General features: G+C 39.0%; 1 protein-coding gene across 14 annotated transcripts in view; it reads right to left on the reverse strand.

Moving 5' to 3' along the window:
* Window positions 1-22261, reverse strand: part of LMO7 (LIM domain 7) — a 195581-nt gene that overhangs the window by 72400 nt on the left and 100920 nt on the right. For 11 of the 14 annotated variants that reach the window (XM_057307993.1, XM_057307987.1, XM_057307974.1 and 8 more), the window contains one exon: window positions 19691-19797. In XM_057307993.1, the coding sequence (XP_057163976.1) occupies window positions 19691-19797 (107 nt within the window). Of the gene's footprint in view, window positions 1-2022; window positions 2187-2236; window positions 2263-19690; window positions 19798-20160; window positions 20240-22261 lie in introns of those variants that run through there. The other 3 variants (XM_057307953.1, XM_057307958.1, XM_057307956.1) reach the window with 3 other exon arrangements.

Raw genomic sequence — 22261 nt, forward strand, 5'->3', positions numbered from 1 at the left:
CATTAAAATAAAGGGTTCCCCGGGCTTTAATCTTGAACTTAACTTTAGTTACATGCCCCATTTCCATCTCTCAGCCACTTCCTATTGTATCCCATCCTATATTCTGACTTCAGTCAAGAAAGTCTAACACAACAGGACCTGTTAATCCTCACTGAAGAGACAAATATACCATTCCTTCAGCCTAAAATGCCCCAAATCTGTCATATATTTAATTCTTAAATGTCACTTTCCAGTAAAGTCCCACAGGACAATGCCATTACCTGAAAACACCACCACTCTAGAGACCCAGTTGCTTATATGGGTATGAACTATTGGGTATATGGATAATAGCTACATGAATATGAAGCCAAACCATTATTCATCCACTCACTTACATTACCAGTGTTAATACACTTGTGTACGTGCATCACCACCTCCAAGGAACTCTGAGGACTAATCTTTTTCTTGTTATAAACATTAGTCTTGAAACAGGGGTTTTGTTAGGTATATAAACTTAAGTAAAAATATTCTTAGGATAACAATTTCACATACCTTCTCTTTGGAGTAGTTCTCATTGGTTTATTCTCTACAATAGAAGTTCTCAAACCATGGTCTCCAGACCAGCAACATCCACAGTACCTTAGAACTTCTTGGAAATAAAAATCTCAAGTCCTACTCCACACCTATGGAATCAGCAACTGGGGTTGGGGTCCAGTAAGGTGGCTTACTGAGCCCTCCAAGTGATCCCAATGCATGCTAACGATGGAGAGCCACTGCCCTATTAATACACAAAAGTGAAAATGACATCTTAACTCAAACTACAGCTTCAATGAGTTTAGCTACTTCTTTGAAAAAAAGGAAGTTAAAATGAAACATAATTCCTCTAGACTCACCCAACTAGAATCTAAAACAAAAAGCACAGAGAAACTCAAAATTAAGTGAAAAGCCTGGAACTCCTGCCAACGATTTTCAAGTGTGCACTGAATGAAACGCACATGCTTCACTGTGCTTAGGCATGCTTAAGAGGGCACCATAAAAATGCACTTGATTTGTCGCTGTCACAGCACACTAAGCTGGCTCTCAGGAGGTCTTGGTCCAGGGATCTAAAGGACGGGGAAAGTCATTGAGTTTATTACTTAACACTCCATAAGCACCAACACTCCAAGGGACCCAGAAGAGAACACCTAAGCATAAAAACATGCATCGGGTCCACAGGACAGAATGTTTCAAGAAGCAAAGCACAGAAGTGATTTTCTGAAAAGTCAACCACTTCTGGCTTTAAAGGAACACTATTCAGGAGATTCTAGCAAGTTACTTTTTGTTGCATTCATAATTTCCTCGTAGCATGCCTTCCTATTTTACATCTGCAAAGAAGAGTAATTGGCTTAAAAAAAAAAAGAGCCTAGACATTTTTTCCTATTGCCTAATCTCTAATTTGTTTACCCCAATTAAGGAAGTCTGAATTAAATAACGCTGGAATAATTCATCTGAATGTGGTAAAAGATTAAATGAGCATGAATCCAAGGCCGCCTTATTAGGAAATCCTACACAAAAAGTTACAACACTAAAGTAGTTTCTGTAAAAATCGTCATGAGTAAAAAGAGTTATAAAGGCATCAGATTTAAAACACGAAAACAGAACTCATTGAAAAGAGGTACAAAACATGGATAAAGAAAAATATATGGTGGATGCACCAAAAAATTAAATTGCCATTGGTAAACTTCCTTCTTTACATGGTAAATTGTAAAACAACCTGAACATATTCTGGTCTGCTGATTCGAGCAGGTAGTTTCCTTTGAAACTTCACTCCAGCTCTTATTTTATTCAGTTTACTAAATCTAAAATAGAGTAATAAATTAAAATGTAGATTAAGTGTCAATATGAACAGCCAGTCATTGAAATAAATAAGGTTAACACCACGTAAAATGAAATATTACCCTTATCCAAGTCATTTGCTGCTCTGGTTAAGCAGGGAGTGAGGCCCAGTGGAAATAGCTACACCCAAACCAGGAGGCGGGACTGACGCCAGAACACCTGTCTTACCTCACCAGGTGGCCCCTTGCAAAAGCCCCCTGACTTCTTCGGAGCCACTTTCTCCTCTGAGGAAGTGCATCAAAGGAGATTCTCTTTTGTACCTTCTAGCTCTGAAGGTCTGATTTTTGCCTCTTACAAAGGAATATTCATTAAAAGCCCTTCTGAAATTAACAATTCTCACTGCAAATTTAAAATTGATATGAAAGGCAAAATAGAGACTTACTGGTCTGGCTAGAGGACCTTTCTGGTAAGTCCAAATAAGACAATGAACACTTGTCAACTGTATGACATGACTAAGCATTCCAAACTAATATAAATAGATGTCCTCATATATTACTTCGATAGTAATTGTGGGATAACATATTCCAGATTTGAAAGCTGACAACTTTGGGTATTTATCTTCTTGAAACTCTACCTCAATTTTTAAGTCTTATGAAATTAAAAATGCCTTTGAAGTTACAACCAAAGTAACTGATAATTAGTAAGTTACAGAAGTCATTACAGAAAAGCAATCTTCCAACATAAAAATAAGCTTTCAAATGATGTACCCCCAAATTTCTTCTTAAAGTTTCAATAGACTATAAGAAAAAGATCAAACACCAGACTGTCAAATTATTTACTTGGGAGTAGAGGAGGAGCAAGAGAATCATGACCAATATATTTGGGAGTAGGGGCTGAATATTTAAAAGTTCAAAAGTGTATCTAAGATAGGTCCTTCCTGATTCTGCAATTCTCATCATTTAATGAATGAATTCATTTTCAAACAAGACTTTAGACCCTTAGACAAGATGATTTACTACTAACTTCTTGGTAAAATAATGCTCTTCCTATTTCTATACTGCAATACAGCTGTCACTAAAATTAGGAGGACAATGTATCTACTTATAAGCAAATCTTTAAAGAAACAGTAAAAATATTTATTCCTAATAATACACTAGATTAAAACAAGAGTAAATTATTAGTGGGCTATTCGACAGTTTTAGGTACTTTACATTTAGGATGCAGAAACATTTTTTGCTTTCATCTTTTTCTTTCTAAGAACACTGTTGAATATGATCAGTTAAAATGAAGCCTGTGTTTACAACTGTTGCCACGGCAATCCAAATATCCAAGGGATACTGAGTGATCATGAGCTATTCCTACATCTATAGCCTTCCATCCCTTAAGATTTAGATTTAATTGACTTAGAGTTCTTAGTTTACTCCAAATATCAATTTAAAAAGTTTTTGTATGTAAGGTCAAGAGTATTTAGAGTTCCTTCCTCTCCCATTATAGTATGTTGAATAGATACAGTCTGTAGGAATATCCCCTGGGTCATACATCCTCTCCAAGCAAAGGAAACCACTCTAGTACCTCTCCTTCCTCCACACATGCCAAGGTCTCTCTCCTGGAATGGTTTTTCCCTCCCCTTTCTCCTCATACAGACAGATGCCTCACTTTCCTTTCTCACTTATTCTTCCAAGGATAAAATCAAATTGCCTAGTTCATTTAAGAAATGCATCCTTTCAATCCTTTCATTATGCTAAGTGAAATAAGTCAAGCAGAGAAAGATAATTATCACATGGTTTCACTTATTTGTGGAACACAAGGAATAGCAGGGAGGACATTAGGAGAAGAAGGGAAAAATAAGGGGGGGGGATCAGAGGGGGAGATGAACCATGAGAGACTATGGACTCCTGGAAACAATCTGAGGGTTTTAGAGGGGAGGGGCATGGGGGATGGGTTAGCCTGGTGATGGGTATTAGGGAGGGCACGTACTGCATGGAGCACTGGGTGTTATAAGCAAACAATGAATCATGGAACACTACATCAAAAATTAATGATTTACTGTATGATGACTAACATAATAAAATTTTAAAAAAAAGGATAAAAAAAAGAATGCAACTATCCTTAAATATTGGGTTATTTTTTTTTAATAACAAAGTTTTCTCCTTATTGAAAAAAAAATAAAAAATAAAAATAAATAAATCCCAAAAGACTCAGCCACACTACTAATCACAAAGCATTTTTGACCTGCATCTTTATTAAGAAACTATAGGGAATCAAAGACTGAGGATTTAAACTAAGGTGAGCATACAAAATTAAGAATACTATGAGACTGAATAATATTCATTGTAGATATTATACCACATATTCTTTATCCATGCGTCCATCAATAGACATTGGGGTTGCTTCCATATTTTGGCTCTTGTAAATAATGCTGCAATGAACTTGGGAGTATACTTAGCCCTTTGAGATCCCGATTTCAGTTCTTTTGGATATATACCCAGACGTGGAAATCCTGCCATGTTCAACAACATGGATGAAACTGGAGGACATTATACTAAGTGAAATAGCATGATTTGTCACAAAAGGACAAAGAATGCATGATTCCAGCTATATGAGGTCTCTAAAATAGTCAAACTCATAGAAACAGATAGTGTAATGGTGGTCACCACAGACTGGGGGAGGGGGAAATGGTGTATTGCTGTTCGACAAGTATACAGTGTCAGTTTTGCAAGATAAATAAGTTCTGGAGATCTGGTGTACAACATCGTGCCTGTAGTTAACACTATATTGTACACTGAAAAATTAGTCAAGAGAGTAGATCTCACGCTGAGTATTCGTACCACAATAAAGAATACTGTCATGAGAAAATCCATAAATTAAACCATATCTAAGAGTCAAAAGAGAGCAGCAACCCAGTGGTACTTTCTCTTAGCACCTTGAGTCCATTCCCTCCTCTCACATTTCATGCAAGTGGATAAGATCCATCTCTAAATATCTGTTCCCACCAGTGTTCACACTCCTACCTACTCTATCATCATTCACCAAGTGTTTTTTAATTCCACCTAACTCTAGATGCATTAGAGTGTAGTATTTACCATACAAGTAAAAAAAAAAAATGAAAGAAAAAGGTTGTCCTGTAGATTGTCACAAACCATGGGAGTCGAGAGAACAAAGAGCAGTCTAAGATTTTACCATAAAAAAGTACCGATAGTGATTAATAATTAGATAGCTAACATAAAGTGAGTATTTACTATATGACAGGCATCTAAGTTCTTTACCTGTAATAACTCATTTAATCCTCACAGTGGTCCCTATGCAGCAAGTATTAGTGTTTTCCTCCATTTTATGGGTAAAGAAATCAAAGGACAAAGGTACAGGAACTGGCCAATGCCCACATAGGCCGTATTGGCCAAATTGGGACTGCTAACCATCTGACTTCTTCTCCTAGTGAGGGCGGGCTTCATGGATGAGGCAAGATGGAGCCTGGACTCCAGAATGGCTGTCTAGGGGAAGCAAAAGAGAGGAAGCTGGCCTAACTGACAAAGCTTGTGTGGAAGGGAAATAAACGCAGGTGGATAACCAAAAAGGGATCAGAAGGCAGAGTGACTTGAAAGGCTGTGGGTGTGCTTGGAAGTGACACGGTAGACGAGCAGCCATGGTGGGTTCATAAGTGAATGCACAGTTCAAGTATACACACAAGCTGTGAGACAATGGACAATACCAAATCTCTTTATGAAAACCCATAAGCATGATCCATATCATAAGCATCTAGCCATATGATCAGAGCTAGCCAGCAGCTCACCAGATTGGGAGGACAGGTGCTGAAGAGGAAAGGACTCAGATACACACACAAATGGACTCCAACTTTCAGAAATTAGTGTGTCTTTCTGATTAAAAAAATATATATATGTTTATTCGAGTTCTGTTGACACAGTATTACACTAGTTTCAGGCGTACTGCTGATTTTTAAACCACACTAAAGCTTCAATTCAGTGAACTTTTCTTAAGAAATAATTATACCAAAACTATTCATGATACAGTTCAAATAAAACATTAATTCCAGTTTTATTAGTGCTTTTAAATCTACTGCATGTAAAATTTTATTTCAACATATGCTTAAAAAATGTATCCAAAAGAACCTTCCAGACATGCCCTCTCCTCTGTTTTTTCGTAGTCCTATCACATCTCACATTATTTTCTTTGTTCATTATGTGGCCTCTCTATGGGAATATATGCCTAAGAATGGCAGGGCCTTGTCGTTTTCACCATGAAACTGAATCTCCAACACCTAGAGCAGTGCTGGGCACATAGTAAGAGCTCAATAAATGTTTGTTGAACTCATTCGCTCATCCATACATACATTTATTATACACTGACTGAATCAAATACCCTGGTGACACATATGTCTTAAAATATTTTTGTAATTTTTGTTTTTCAACCTTGATAGACACAAGTGGAAGTAGTTTTTTTTGGTTATAAAATTGTCAGGCTAAATCAGATATCATTTTGTCAACTTTATGGGCTTGTTTTCAGTGCTGTTGGTTACGAGAAGGGCTTCCAAGGGGGGGGGGGGACAGGAAGATAAATACATTTTGTTGTGTGAATTTAAATGCAATGTGCCTGAAATGGTTCTGCTGGGAGCTGTACGTATTCTTTTTTGAATAGTCCTGTGTGGGAAACTCGGAGTTCGGATTTAAAAGAAGAGGACAGGAAAGAAAAGCAAGCAAGCAAGCAACAGTTTTTGTTCGTTGAGTAGGAGAATCCACAGAGTAAATGAGCAGGGTTGAGGCGCTGACACTAGCCCCCACAAACAGTGACATTCACGATTTAAGGCCCCCAAGGCCAGGACATACAGTGATGTTGCATTCTCTAAACTGATTTGAATATCCAACTCGGTCAAGAGGACAAGCCCACGGTGCTTCTCTGGAAGGCACGACACACCCAACTGACAGTTTTTCCAAAGCAAAGTAATTCCCAGAATAAGAAATCAGGCCTCACATTTCCAGAAGGCGCTACAGAAAACAAAGTTGAACTTTAACACAATGAGGGAATTTTTATTTGCGTTTAAATGAAGGAAAGAACGGTTAAAGCTACGGTTACCCAGACCATGTGCAGCACAGGCAGCAAGTGAGGTAACAGGTCAATGGAACAGGAGAGTCAGAAATAGAAGCACTTACACAGATGACTGAGGGGGCAGAGAAGAAAGGGAAGAGGAGCCCTTAGCCAGCTATACTTCCTCTCCTCCCTCGCTTCCTCAGAGCTGGGCTTTCCCCTACAAAAATGCGTGCCTGTTCGCTCTTCACAGAGGACTCTCAAATCGACACAGCCAGCCACAATTTCTGAGCAACACCGTGACAACGCCATTTCCGTGTGGATGCTCTACCGTCCTGTCCAACGCAATGTGTTGAATCCTCACTTCCATCCTCCATTCCTGTTTCTGCTAGTGGTTGCCCAAGCTCAAAAGCGGATTCTTCTAGCTCCTTCATACTCATCAACCCCCATCGGGTCTTACTTGAAACATCTTTGGCATTTCTCATTTACATTTTCACAGCTTTCAGCAGTTGTTATCCTTATCAAAACACCCATCCTTATCAAAACAACCAACAACTTCCTAACCCCTCTCCAAGCCTCCAGCCTAGTGCTCAATCGACTTCATGCACTATTTCATTACCCTTTCTCAATCTTTCTCAATCTCTACTTTTAACATTGGAAACTCCTGGGGCACCTGGGTGGCTCAGTCGGTTAAGCGTCTGCTTTCGGCCCAGGTCATGATGCTGGGGTCCTGGAATTGAGCCCCATATCAGGTTCCCTTCTCAGCGGGGAGCCTGCTTCTCCCTCTCCCTCTGCTTGTGCTCTGTCAAATAAATAAAATCTTCAAAAAAAACAAAAAACAAAAACATTGGAACCTTCTGCTTAAAAGCTTTTGGAAATAATCCTACTACCTAGGAGATAACACTTAACCTCCCTAGCCAGGATACTCAAGGTACCGCTCAAACTGGGCACGACCCATCACTCATCCTGCCTCCAAGCTGCTGGCCTGGAAATGCATTCCTTGTACTTCCCACTTTCCACCTCCCAAAAAATGAGGGCCTCAGAAGTGGAGATCTTGTTTAACTTTACTCATTGCTTTACATCCCAAAGGCTCTGAAAAATGTTTGATTAGAACTCTGTACCAATGGGCCAATCTCCTTGTGTTCCTTCCCACCTCTCACTCAAATCCTGCTATTCTTTTCGACCCACACTCAAGCCTTACATCTCCCCCAGCACCTCTGTGAAACCTTCACTTCAGTGTGTGACCACCAGCATTTGATGCCAAAATCCTTGTCAAAGTGTGGTCCTCATTGTCAGGACCTGAGAGCTTGCTGGAGATGCAGAATCCCAGCCTTGCCTGGACCTAATGAACCAAATCTGCATTTGAACCAGATCCTAACATGTTTTATACACACACCAAAGTTTGAGAAACACTTGTTAACGGCACTGTACCTCTAAAAAACAGCCTGGGTAATTTCTTATCCATAGGATCTAAAAATTACAAATTCTTCTGTATCTCCAAAACTTCCTTCCTACCCAACCAACTGCATGGAGGTCATATCTGACAAATACATATTAACACATTAAAAAAAAAGTCCTCTATTCAATCTTTATATCTTTCATTAGGGCATAGTTTAGAGGCAGAATGTTATAATGAAAAGAACACTGGGTTAGGAGTCGTAATGAGGGTTCCCACTTGAACTAAGCAGGTGACCTTGAGCAAGCCACTGAACTTCTGTTTCCATATCTGTAAAATCAGGCAACCGCCCTATCTTACAAAGTGGTTATAAGATTTCACAAGGCATAAACTAAAACATTTAAATGTTATTTTTTTCTACTCTATTCCACCTCCTCTCTCATAAACAGTACTTTTCCTTTTTACATATCACTAGCCCTAAAAATCAAGTGTTCTCTATTACTGCATCAGACCCATCCCATTAGTTATTTAAAAAGAAAATGTTCCTCATATTCTTCTCCTATATCCATATCTTGGGCTACCATTAATTTCATTGGTGTTTGGTAGTCTAAAACACCACATTCACAAAAGAGGAGTTTAATAAATATTTCTTCCTACTAATGAAAGGCAATTACTCCTGATGCTTCATGTTTAGCAACTAGCAAGAAATAACTTCTAATGACTTGGTAGGAAAAGAAGTGATTACCCCACTTATCTTAAGTCTTGGTAAAGGAATTTTTAAAGAGTTTCTGTGCTTGAGTCATTTCTCGGACTTTGCTTTTCTGAGTCACTATCTGATCCCCTACTCTTCTCTGCAATGAGAGAGGGGTTTCATCTTACTGGAATTAGACTGTGCTATTTATTGTTACACTTGATGCTCTGTGCTCACCACCTGTTTCTAAACCTCCAATGGCTACACTGAGAGCAGGACTTTGGGCAATGTACTGAAGTCATCCTTCTTTAATCCATTATACTAGGTAACAGGACTATAATTCATTTGTTTGCTTATAATTTGGACTTTCAAACAAGACTTCACATTATTCATAATTAGGGCTTTTTTTATGAGATCTACTAATACAATGACCTAAACCATAATAAAAATATCCCATCTTATATATATTTTTTCCAACTTCTATATTTTTAATATAGAATTTCCCAGCTAAGAATGTTTGGAGGAGGGAGTCAGAATTTAGTTTGGTTTTAACAAGTAAAATTGAGCATCAAAAATTGGTAAGAAATTATTCTAAATAAATTATTTACCAGTTCTATTTTAGAAGATACTTTCCATGCCAGTGTTATAAAGGTCAAAGTGTGGTAGCATGATCCCGAGCAATTTAGATTAGTAAGGTTTTACAATCCACAGCTTTAACAGGAATGTTCCATTATCATGGCAAATACAATTGAACATTCATAAATGTCTGTGTGAAAGTCATAAAACTTATAAACTTATGTACACATATCAGTAAAATCCAAAGACTCCATTGTTTTTCAACTAGCCAGTGTTAAGACCATACATGTAGCATATTTCTTCTATTCTAAGGCACACACATGGATCATTTAATACTCCTAAAATTAGGAGGTCTTATTACTGATCTGAAATTTGATGGCATATTGTAGTATTATATCCATTTGAAGTTACGTGGCTCACAAACTAGGGAAAAAGTTTTTAAATCATAATACAAAGATACTCGCCATGTAGCCAATGAGGGAATACCAGTCACATACACAAATCCACTTTGGATCTAGCTGGCCTGGTTAAAAAATAACTCAAGACAATTTCAGTCATATAGCACTAGAAATAATAGCAGCAAGGGTTTTTTTTAAGCTTGTTTAAGTCTGTTTTGACAATATAGTGGAAGGTGTCCAAGCTAAGTAGGCTAAGACACCCCCTGAATTTAAATTCCGGCTCCGTTATTTGCCCAAGGTCATATACCAAACAAGTTACTCTTCTGACTCATTCTACTTCACCTTGAAAGCAAAACAGAAACAAAATGGTATTACCCGGCTGGGCTGTTACTGGGTTAAAGATAATTAACGTAATGGCAGTGCCTGAGAGCTCTTATCCGGTTTGTCCAAACCTAACTGAGTATCTGAGATACTCTAGACACTCTAGCACCGTGATTTCCTTACCTAGTTCATCCCTCCAAACCCAGCGTGCCCTTAGAGCCTGCAACTATAAATCATGTCGGTGCTCCTTGACACAAAGCAAACATTAAGACTGCAGAACGCATTTCATCTTCTCCACCTTGGGTCTTGCAAGATCAAGATAGAAAAGGAAGAGGACTTGTTTTCCTTGTGCCCACTCAGGATTCAGGACCTGTACACGGTGAAAATATTAAGTATCTAATGGGTGTGGTTGACAAGCCACAACATAGAAGGTGTACAGGTGAGAGGACTAATAGCCCCAGGCTGGGACTCACGCTCCCACCCTCATCAGCGCATCAGGCCAGCGAGCCTTCCAGCTCCCCGACAGCAGCCGCCTCTGGCTGCAACAGCCCAAGGCTTACATCCGTGGATGTCACAGTCTCTAATAAAGAGACTTTTTTTTTTCTCCTGCCTCTTTCTTGCGAGTAGAATTAAATGGAGAATGGAAAGTGTGAGGAAAGACGTACAGTTCTATTTCTTAATAATCTGGTATCAGCATGCTCTGGACACCCATATGCAGCTTCATACTACTGCGTTTCTTCTTCCAGACAGAGACCAAGCTCCTTTGTATAAAGAATTCATCACCAAAATAAACAAAGCTCTGGAGGCCCTCGGGATCTAATGCCTCACTCTTTGAAGGCTTACACAAATGTTCACAGATGTTCTTAGTGTGTGTACATGTGCCACTGCACATTCTATAGCTGAATACACACTATTACGTACAAAGCAGAGCATGAGATAACTATCTAGCAGACATTTTTCCTTCTCAGTGTTAAGCCAAAAGTAGTCTAGTGACATGTCAGCCAAATTGTTTATCCAGATACATCGATTCTTTTGAAGATGATTTCCGTATCTCAGTCAACTAAAAAGGTACAGAACAGGAGCATTTTCCAAAAAATCCACCAGCCAATATTACTGTAATGTAATGAAAGAGCAAAATGTAATAACAGGGATACTTGATATTTATTTAGAGATTTCTCCCCCAAACTGCTCAAAGCACACAGAGAAAATCCTTGTGAAATTGGTAGTGGCTAATGCACTCAATTCACAGTAGCGGCTGCTCCCGGGCCACCGAGATCCTCTACTTTTCCCCCTTCTCAGCTTAAGAAAAACTGATTTACCTGAAGTGTGTTCCAAGCATGTTTTTCATCTGTTTTTTGAATGGAATTTTATTACACCGTCATTTACATTCAATGTGGGTTACTTAAATTCATATGACAAGTGTACTTTGTTTCCCTGAAATTAAAGGCTTTTCAGTAACCCTTTTCGGAACATGTTTTCTTAGGTTTACTGGACATATTTGGTCAGTGGTATCGGAAGCAACAGTACTAAGTTCTTGAGAAAAAGAACACAACACCCTGCCTCACAGTTTCTTTGGTACAGTCAGTTCAGTAGGGATACTCAAAAAGATAGGTCTAGGTTGACCAGCAGCCACTCTCACCGGGCAAGGCTGCTCAACATGACAAAGTATAGCTGCGCCATTAACCCTAAAACATTTCTACTCCATTAAGCTACACTCTTAAAAATAACCAATACATGGGTAATATGTAACTTAATACCCAATCAGTTTAACATTTTTGATAGCAAGTTTCTTTTTAAAAATACGAAAAAAATCAAGTTATGTTATGTCAAAGAATATTAACATAAAAGTATGCTTCCCAGTTTCTTGACTTTTCTCCCCTTGTGTACAAGTACATCTGGAAGTAAACAGCAAGATTTTTGACCTCTCAAATAGTGCCTATTGCTATTTGTGATTTTTTTTTTTTTTTTAGTGTCCAGGGTAAAAACCACAAATATTTTAGATAATGTAATCAAGACTTTATGCTGTTAGTATAGTAGTCTTCTGATGGACAAAACAGATGGGAGATACCCAAAAGAAGCAGCTAAGTTTTCTGTCTGGTCAAAAACATGGCTGGAGTGTGCACTGGAGTTCCCTAAAGATTATGAACACCTTTCAAAAAAAATTCATAAGCCCTGCAAAAGCCTTTCAGACAACAGTGTCTGATCTTGCATGTTCTCTGGTTTCTAACTTTGTTAATCTAACAAAATAAATTGTAAAAAGTTGACTACACATAAATCTCAGAAAAACATACCTGTTTTAATATCTTCTCCCAATCAAAAGAAGGGAATAAGTTTAAAAAGGCCCAAATTCTCATTAAAAAAAAAAAAAGCCTATAGCTAATTGTCACAATGTAAGGATCCAGGGGCCAGATTTTTTTCCTCCATGTTCTTCTGCAGGGGACATGTATCTTCATAGAGTCCAGAAGGGAGAGCCAAATTATGAAAATGATCACAATTATAATTCAACACCATTTATTGAGCACTACTATATGCCAAACACTTAACATTTTATACACACCTGACTCTGTAATCATTACGACAACTTTGTGAGGCAGGCATATCCCCCAAATGGGGTTATTTGCTCAGCTCCAAGAAAGCAGCCGTCTTGTTCACTGAGAAGCAAAGTGGGAGGAAAAATAACCTAAGGTCGTCCAGCAACCCAGTGACTGAATGGGACAAGACTGAACTCATGCCAAGGGACACCAAAATCCCTGCTCTCATCCTAGATGCTTACCTGCCCATGACAACGGAGGCATATTGACTGAACTTTTTGTTCCAACCTGGGGGAAAGTGACAGAAACACAGCCTGAAGTGTAGTAGAAATAGTTCAAATGACATGTTAAGAGACTTCCAAGTTTCTGTGTGCTCATATTCTTCGAATGGTTCTCATGCCATAGACAAAGTTATCACATCAAAGTCAAAGATAATTTGTGACTTTTTCCTTACTGGCTTTGGTGTTTAATGCTAGGCAATGGTGAGAGGTACCAAGGCAGGTAGCTTGACTTTGGAAGGAATGAGGCTTACTATAAATTTGTTGGCAACAATTCTTAAAGTATTTCCAGGACTCCTTCTAAGAAGTTACCTCCAATATTGGTCCCTGCTTTTAAAAATTTTTATTTCTTGCCCTTGAACTTCTATAAGCTATTCCAACTACCTATATAAGCAACATATTTTTCTACTCAAAAGTCTTAAGCATATATTCAGATTTACCTCACAAAAATGAAGTGACTTGTGATCATGATATGAAAACATTAAAATTTTTCTAAAACTTCATATAAGCTCAAAACATCCTTCAAGTGTCCACTAAACATTGGTGATTATCATTTGCACCTTAGCATAAGGATTAAGACTTCCACCAACTACTCTGAAAGGCACAAGGTCCCAAGTTTCCATTTTAGTGTATTACACATGGAGGTAAACACACATTCCTCTTTTAAATTGTATCAATTTTAGATTGTGTTGTAATATGCCACATATTCTTCTGAAGTGATAAGTGAAAGGCGATTAAAACCAAGAGATCAATGGCTGCTTTGCCAGATCTGCCTTGCAATTTTGAAAGACAGGAAAACTTGACAAAGAAGAAAAAAAATAGGTTTCCATCTTCAAAGCCTGGCTTTAAAATGTCCAGGAAGTCAAAATAATTAAAATATAATCTTCAAACACACACTCAACACTTAAGGTGTCAGGAACTAAGGAAATAAGGGACTAATGTAATTGTCCCTGTCCTCAAATAGTCTCAAGTCCAGGGGAAAATTAGATGTAGATGAAAACAAAAATGCTTTCAAAGCCCAGAGAAGAAATCAATGTCACCTCCCATTCAAAGTGTTTTCTTGATTAAAAAGTTGAAAGGATTGTTCATCTCTAAATACTCAGAGAAGACGGTGCGTTTATCTCAAAACAATGTGCTCTGTGAACTTATCATGGGAACCCCACTCAGGGCAGGCTCCACAGTATTTTGACTGTTAAGAGTGGCTGTGGGAACCTCACATTTAGGTGCTACAGAGAAAATGCCCCATCAGTGTTTGTTATGACAGACAAGCAAATGACCTCTGACACCAAAATTTCCCCTTACCAAATTAAGTGCCATTTTCTCCCGAAATACGCGGAAGCACGCACACCTCACGTGTATACCCTCACACCAATGATTAGGTAAATCATACCAGAATACAGCAAGAAACTCAGAGCAAAGCAATGCTTAACACCTCTAGCTACTGGCGAAGCTCTCAGTTTCAAAAGTGACTGACAACAGGGGCTATCCATACTATAGTGTGTGTCATGTTAAAAGTTTGATTAATTCAATGTATGCAGCCCTACAGGTACTAATTTAAAAGACAGAAGAATCTCTTCAACAACCATCTGTCTCCTCGGTTTAACCCTTTGAAGGACCTTGTTATAAAACAAATGCTAGCTGGTCCAGGGAAGCCAATTCTATCATTCTCTCCCGAACAAACTCTTATCGGCTGCTAAGCAGATGAGCTGCTAAGGGAGACTCTGGAGCAAGGAACAGAGATTGGCTTCCTTTTGAATAGAAAGACCCTGAGCCAGAAAAGCCCACACCATCAAGCCTCACCCAGCAAGCCAAGACACAATCGGGCCCCACGGCTTTGGAGATTTAAGGGAGTGAAGAGCTGAGGATGGGGAGCTGCCATTCAGAAACTTCTTTCTCTATCCAAGAAGTTAAGAATTAGAAATGGAGAGAAACTAATACTACGTAAAACTTCGGTTCCTTTATAGCTTGTCCCAGCATTAGACCTGCCTTCTATTCCACAACCTTCCTCGGCAACTACGTACACTCTTCGATGATCTAACCCCGCAATTAAAGAACATCTGAAAACATGCCCATATATTTTTGCTGCTGGCCTTAAACAGTCTTGGCAACCCGAAAGAATTAATGCCCTGCTTGCAGTAACTACCTAACATCAGAGAATCACTGAATGGGATAGAGATGTGGACAGTGTAAACTTCCTGTTTCATTCCCTTCTAATTGCTTGGTAGGAAGAGACCATTTTAAAACAGTAACATGAATTGACAGGTGGAAGTCACCATGATCAAATTACTGATCCAAGTTTGGATGTCATTATTAAAAAAAAAAACAAAAAAAAAACCAGATTAAGATGTTGAGAAACTCATTTGAAGGGCATAAAAAAAAAAGTAAAATCAGGTTTAAGTCAGAAAATGGTGAAAATTACTTCAGAGTAGGTATATTTTTACTTACATGAATTAAAATCTTAAATAAATACTCACATACACATTCATATCCCAAGCGCAATTTGGCAGGCTGTTCGAGTGCCATCTGGGAACCAGATTCCTGAGAGATGACTTTACAGTATTGCCACAAAATCAAGCATCCTTTTGAAGCTCCAGAGAACAGTTAAATCCTTAAAATATCATTTTGAGCCTCCTTTATTTTCATGAGGGAAATATGTTAACACTAATTGTTTCCAACTACTGTTCCTTTGTCAACTAATATGTGTAAAAAAAATCAATTTCTGTACCCTCCCTTTGATAGACATCTTTTAAAAACTGAAACATTGAAAGTTACATTTACACCTAAAATATTAATAGCCTAAATGGAAGAGTGAGTCTGTACTAAAAAATAATTTTTCTTTGCATAACTGCAGTAGCGTGCTCAAAAGCATGGCCATCCTGTAACTGTATTACGAACAGAATGCGTCGAAGGAAGTGCTAAAAACTGGATTGGAATGATAAGGGGGTAGAAAGAAGAAACATGTTTACAATCTGTTCAAATTCTCAGCTTAAAAATTTCAATATATGATTCGTTAGAGCAATGGTTTAAATATGGGACTTTGTTTCGGAGCCAAGTTGCTAAAAATATAAAATTAAAACCTTTAATATTCATTTCTGCCTTTCCGCCAACTTCGATTCCTCTAATACAAGACAACTTCTGGACCACACTGTTGTGTTGCTTTCTACAACAAGCAATTGCTTGATGCCACTGAATGACCAGATGCCACCCCCAAAGAGCATGACGTTTGCTACTGGAGCTCTCCAGTGCACTGTGGCATGGCGTAGGCACGGTGCTTGCTCTGCTACAGGCCTCCATAGAAAGTGTGCAAAGACAGCTCCGTAGGAGTCTCACCACCTCTTCTCTGTGGATCGTGTTTCTAAGTTCAGTATGGATATTTAGTAAATGGTTAATAATAATGATGCCGTTATTCACTGGTACGGAAGCTAAATTTCATGGCCTCAGTAAACATCTCAACTAGGGTAAGTTCAACCTCAATCTACCGCAATTCGTGAAGGCAAACTCACAAATTCGCCTATCCTGTTGGGGAAAAGATGGATCCTACTCATCAAAGTCAGGAATGTCAAATTAGAAGTATTAACTGATATTTGAATATATGCAGTCCCAAAATAAATGAATAATTCAAACATACTTGGAAAAGCTCAAACTACTTCCTACAAGAAGTAAAGTAATTGTTAGAAAATTTAGATCACATATTAATATGTATAATTATAGAAATATAAAGAGTACCCTAGTTCTGTTTGACCAGTGGAAAAGTTTTTATTTGCAAATTAAACACAAATCTGTAATTGCTGAAAAATACGGAACAGCAACAGCTCTGTAAATTGCTGCGTCTGTTCCTGCCACTCATTCCTACCGCGCACAACTCTCCCGGGCTCCGGGCGCCATCCATGTTTGGTGGTGGTTTGTTTTTTTTTTTAATCACTGCTGCCCTCTTACAAGAAATACCTCACGTTTGCCAGCATGGAGGCTTATCGACTGTCCTCTCCTATTTGCTTTCAGTGTGTCATGCAAACATGCATGTTAGATCACACTCACAGCATGTCTGTGAACTGTTCATGCAGTCCTGGCAGATGAGCTCTGACAGAGCATTTAAAATAATCGAGTACTTTGTCCCATTTTTTGCTAATTTTAATGTATACAGATGAGCGAAATAATGTCAATGTACTGACACACTGCTGCCCACTCAAGTGGTAATGAGCGTTCCTTTTTAAATGGGCATACATAATTAACACGGAAATACATAAATTATTACAGTAACATAAGTAAAAAGTTACATTTCAGCAGAATGTAAAGTCAGTCAGTAGCCTTCATTTCCACATGATTAGCTTGCTGGCAGAGTGGAAATAAGGAATTTAAAGTCTAAGTCAGGGTTTCTCAACCTCAGCATACTGATACTTGGGGCTGGAAAATTCTTTGTTAAGGGGACTACCCTGTCCATTAAAGGGTATTTAGTAGCATTCCTGACCCATGAGATGCCAGTAGCACTCCCAGTCCAACCATACCGACAAAACTATCTCTAGACCTTGCCAAACATCCACTGGGGGAACAAAACTGCTCCCAGTTGAAAACCACTGGTCTAACCAACACCAAGTCCTTTAATCTACAATAATGATAGGACGAGATCTGACCTACAGAAGTCTCCGCATTATATAAGAAAACTAAAAACTAAGAAATACATGGATATTTAGTAACCAATAATTTGCTTTCCCATAAACTTGCTTCCTTTTATAAAAATGCAATCTCAGGGCAGAAGAGCTGCGGCCAACATTTTTAAATAAGCCATTTGTCAGCTTCCTCAGGTCTCATAACCAGGAGGCTCCCGGGCTTCCGTTGCAGCAGACCCGGGGTCAAGCCTTGCACTCTTTGGTCCACCAAGATGGAATTATCAGGGGACATGTTCCTAAGCAGAGTCCAGGCTCTCAGGCATTCCTGCTCGTACTACCTGGGCACACCTTTATGAACTTGTGGTTTCCACTGAAACAAGTTGTGCTGCATACTTCCTACTACAGCTCTAACGACGTGACCTCCCAGTTTCAGTTTGTCGGTGATTTCATTTCCCTCGAGACTGAGCCCAGGTACTGAGTTTTTCCTAAACACTTTAGACCCAATATCTCATGAAGCAGGCTCCAGGCAAGTTTTGCTCAGAGCATTCTTGGAATTAGAAGACAACAAACATGTTTTGCCTAATCGGTAGCCTACTCAAACATCTGCTACAGAGTTTCAAAACAGTATGATTTGGGGGGGGGGGCTGTTTTCCTTAAGTTGTCCCTGTTCATTAAGAATAAAGCACTTTCTAAGTGAAAACTTTATTTGCCCATCAGATAAGTCTTAGGAGAAGGCTGATTAGGAAAAATAAAACAAAGTCATCCATGCAGTTATTTTTCACGGATATCAAGCATGACCTCACAATACAGCAGAAGCAAACATGCCATTTTGGTGATGAAACTTAGGAACAAACTATCTTCCAATTAATCAAAAATGCAGACAGACCCAACCCTGCTAGGCACTTATCAAGGTTGTGTAGTTTAGAAATGCTAATTCAACATAACTAGAAGCATGTAAGTTCAAAGTGGCTTGCTCGTTTAAAAATATGTACTGTTAGGCTTTGAAAAGATGAATTCTATCTGGACATTTAGCTTTTACTACTAAAAGACCATGTGTACTATGATACTTATACACAGGGTTACTTTTCTTTAAGAAAAATTATTGGCCATTTTTAAGATTTTACCATCAATTCTTAAATAGCTTTTAAAGCTCTTACAACAGGATATCAACCATATAAACTAAATCTTTGTCTAAAATGGTAGAAACTAATTTTTCAATTTCTATTATTTCTACAGCTAGAATAAGGTGTTTATATTCTCTCCTTTTAAAAAATGTTAATTAGCTTTAAGGGCCATGATAAAGAGGTAGTCATTCCTACAAAATTAAATCATTTTCCTGTCACGATTATCTGGTAACACGAGTTTATTCTGATTCACTGAAAGCAAATAAGATTTATAGGGGGGAAAACAATCTCGCAGAAGCTTAAAACCAGATTTCCTGAAACCATATACTCCTACATGACACCATTTTCCATCTAAAACACAACAGAAACACCTGCATATGTTTTCACCCCCACTTTCACTTTCTCATCCATACTATTAAAATAGTGAAAAACAGTTCATTTTTAGAAATCATCCACAATTGGCAAGGTCATTAACGTTCCATGTTGGTGCCAGGCATCACTGCCTTCCAAATTACAAAAGAAAGTCTCTTTAACCACTGTCCCAGTCTCATTTTTGTTAGTCTTAATTCCAAATATATAAAGACCACGTTAAAATCATTCTTTTTACTCTATAAACTATAGTATAATCTCTAAAGTCACTCTATAACATGCATCCTCACCATTAGCAACCAAACACTACCATGTTGGACAAGCATTAAAATATAAACTACCATTTTAGTTAGTATAGAGATTTAAAATAACAACGTGCCATGGTCTCAATTACAGACAGTTTCACATTCACAGTCCCTAAGCTCTTTTTTAAATAATCAGTTTTGGAATGAGAACAGAGGAAGACAGAGGAACGATTTTTCAGTAATCATAAAATCTCAGAAATTCTTTGCACTTCAGCCACAAGCCCTAAGCTGAAAAAAATATAGAACAAACCAGTGAAACTTACCTGACAGTGACTCGGTTTGATAAATCCTGTAGATCCCCAGGATGGAAAAGCTGGGCTTCTTTCAATCCAATCTGTTCACAAGCTTTCAAAAAAACGTTTATATTATCCTGTGAAAAGAAGTGGAAAGTGATTGCTTAGCCGAGCTCTCTAACAAAGGGTACAAATTTTTATGATAGAACTTCTAGGCTTCAAAGTCCAATTACAGCCAGCAAAAAAGGAGGCAGCAAGACCAATGCATACATTTTTTTTTTAATTACACGGTCATGTATAGCCTTTCAGTCTTGCAGAGCATAAACGGTAGCGCTAGCTTATGCCTGGGCATACGCTGTTCTGTGATCTTTGTGACCGGCACGTTAAACATTACCTGTTACAGGACAAGTGCCTAGCCACTGAGCAGTAATCTACACTTTGATGTCAGCTCTGCTCTGCAAACAAACGCCCTCTTCCCAGCTTTGCACGACAAGCCTCACCTCTCCTCTTTAAAAATAACTCCAGCTACTGACATTCACCCACCCAGAAACTGTTGGCAGGGAAGAAATAAGAGGAGGAACATTCTGTTTCTATGATTACAAATTGCAGAACGACTGTGGAATACCACACCTGGAATCTGGGTTTGGTTGCTTAGCCGGCTCTTGACGGACAGGGAAACCATACTATAGGACCCAGGAGAAGCCTAACGTTCATTGGCCAAATCACATAGTTTAGGTGTGGTACATTACTCACGCCCTGCACCTGCCTCGGGAACTGCCTCCAAAAAAATGAAAATCTGGGCTGTCCTCCTAGCTAATTTCAAACACCAAAATCCCCCTTTCACAAACCAATGCTCTTTATTCCTCTCAACAGCTGCCCGAACACTGGCTAAGAGAGACATTTGGTGAGCAGAATCAGCTCGAGCTTCCCTCTCCTCCTTCAGGAGGTTGAGCTTGTGAAGAGTGCATGGGGACTCTCTACCTTCTCTTCGTTAGGATTCTCAGGCAAGACGGTGGCTTGCTAGCACGCCAACACACGTTCACACACTTACACACGTTCACACACTTGCACACGCTGGCAACACCACATGGTAGTGAGAGAGGGCTCCCTGAAACCTCCCCTCCCCAATGGCTGCCTGTGAGCGACCAGAAGACAACCTGCCCCTTAGAGAAAGACAACCCCTCTTGCCCATATTGAGAAGCTCGTCCCCACGAGAAAAGGCAGGGTGGCCCAGCAAAGTGGGCGGAATGATAGGGAAGCAAGGATGAAGAGGCTAAATTCAACAGCATGGATTCTTGGACAGTGAGGGGGTTTAGGGGAAGGGTAAGCAAGTGTACGGCAAGGGAAAAGCAATACTGGCTACTAGGGACTAAGGGACAGCCAAAACAAAGTATTTGTAGAGTTGAGAGGTTATTTTAGTGTATTATCAGTAAAAGGCAGCATGAACTACCCAGCTGATAGTTGAAATCCATCATTATTTTATTGTCCTCCCAAGATTTTATTTAAATTCAGGTTTATTAACATATAATGTAGTATTGGTTCCAGGAGTAGAATTTAGTGATTCATCACTTACATGCAATACCCAGTGCTCATCCCCACAAGTGCCCTCCTTCATGCCCATCACCCATTTAGCCCATCCCCCCACACACCTCCCCTCCAGCAGGCCTCAGTTTGTTCTCTATGGTTAAGAGTCTCCTATGGTCTGCCTCCCTCTTTGTTTTTATCTTATTTTTCTTTCCCTTCCCATACATTCACCTGTTTTGTTTCTTAAATTCCACATATCAGTGAAATTGCATTTGTCCTTCTCTGACTTATTTGACTTAGTATAATACCCTCTAGTTCCATCCATGTCATCGCAAATGGCAAGAGTTCATTCTTTTTGATGGCTGAGTAATATTCCATTGTGTATATATACCACATCTTCTTTATCAGTTCATCAGTTGATGGACATTGGGGCTCTTCCCATAATTTGGCTATTGTGGAATCCATGACCATTTTCAATAAGAGGTTGAAGATTAAAAGAATTTATAAGTCAAAAGCTGAACAACTCAATGGAAGGTGTTCAATCTTAGTGGGAAAAAAGGGGAATAACATATTGACAAAATTCCAGGAACAGCAAAAGTGATCATTTTGTTAAGCTCACATGATTTTTAAAATCTATCTCGGGGCACCTGGGATAGGCAGTTAAGTGTCTGCCTTCAGCTCAGGTCATGAACTCAGGGGCTGGGATCAAGACCCACATTGGGCTCCCCGCTCAGTGGGGACTCTGCTTCTCCCTCTCCCCTGCTCATGCTCTCTCTCTCGCTCTACTCTCTCTCAAATAAATAAAATCTTTTAAAAAATAAAATGAAATTAAACGTATATTATCTCATTTCTCGATGATTCAAATTAACGGTTCTAAAACTGGCCTTCAGAGAAGCCGACAAGGACAAATGGCTTGGGGTCCTAGTACCTCAAATCCTACGGGAAGAAAAGCACATTTCTAAAGAGGAAGAATAAAGCATTAGAAATATTCTCACACAGAGGGGAAGGGGGTTGGGGGATTGGGATAGGCCAGTGATGGGTGTTAAGGAGGGTACATATTGCATGGAGCACTGGGTG

Source organism: Ursus arctos, unplaced genomic scaffold (genome assembly GCF_023065955.2).
Source record: "Ursus arctos isolate Adak ecotype North America unplaced genomic scaffold, UrsArc2.0 scaffold_10, whole genome shotgun sequence".
Classification (NCBI taxonomy): domain Eukaryota; kingdom Metazoa; phylum Chordata; class Mammalia; order Carnivora; family Ursidae; genus Ursus; species Ursus arctos.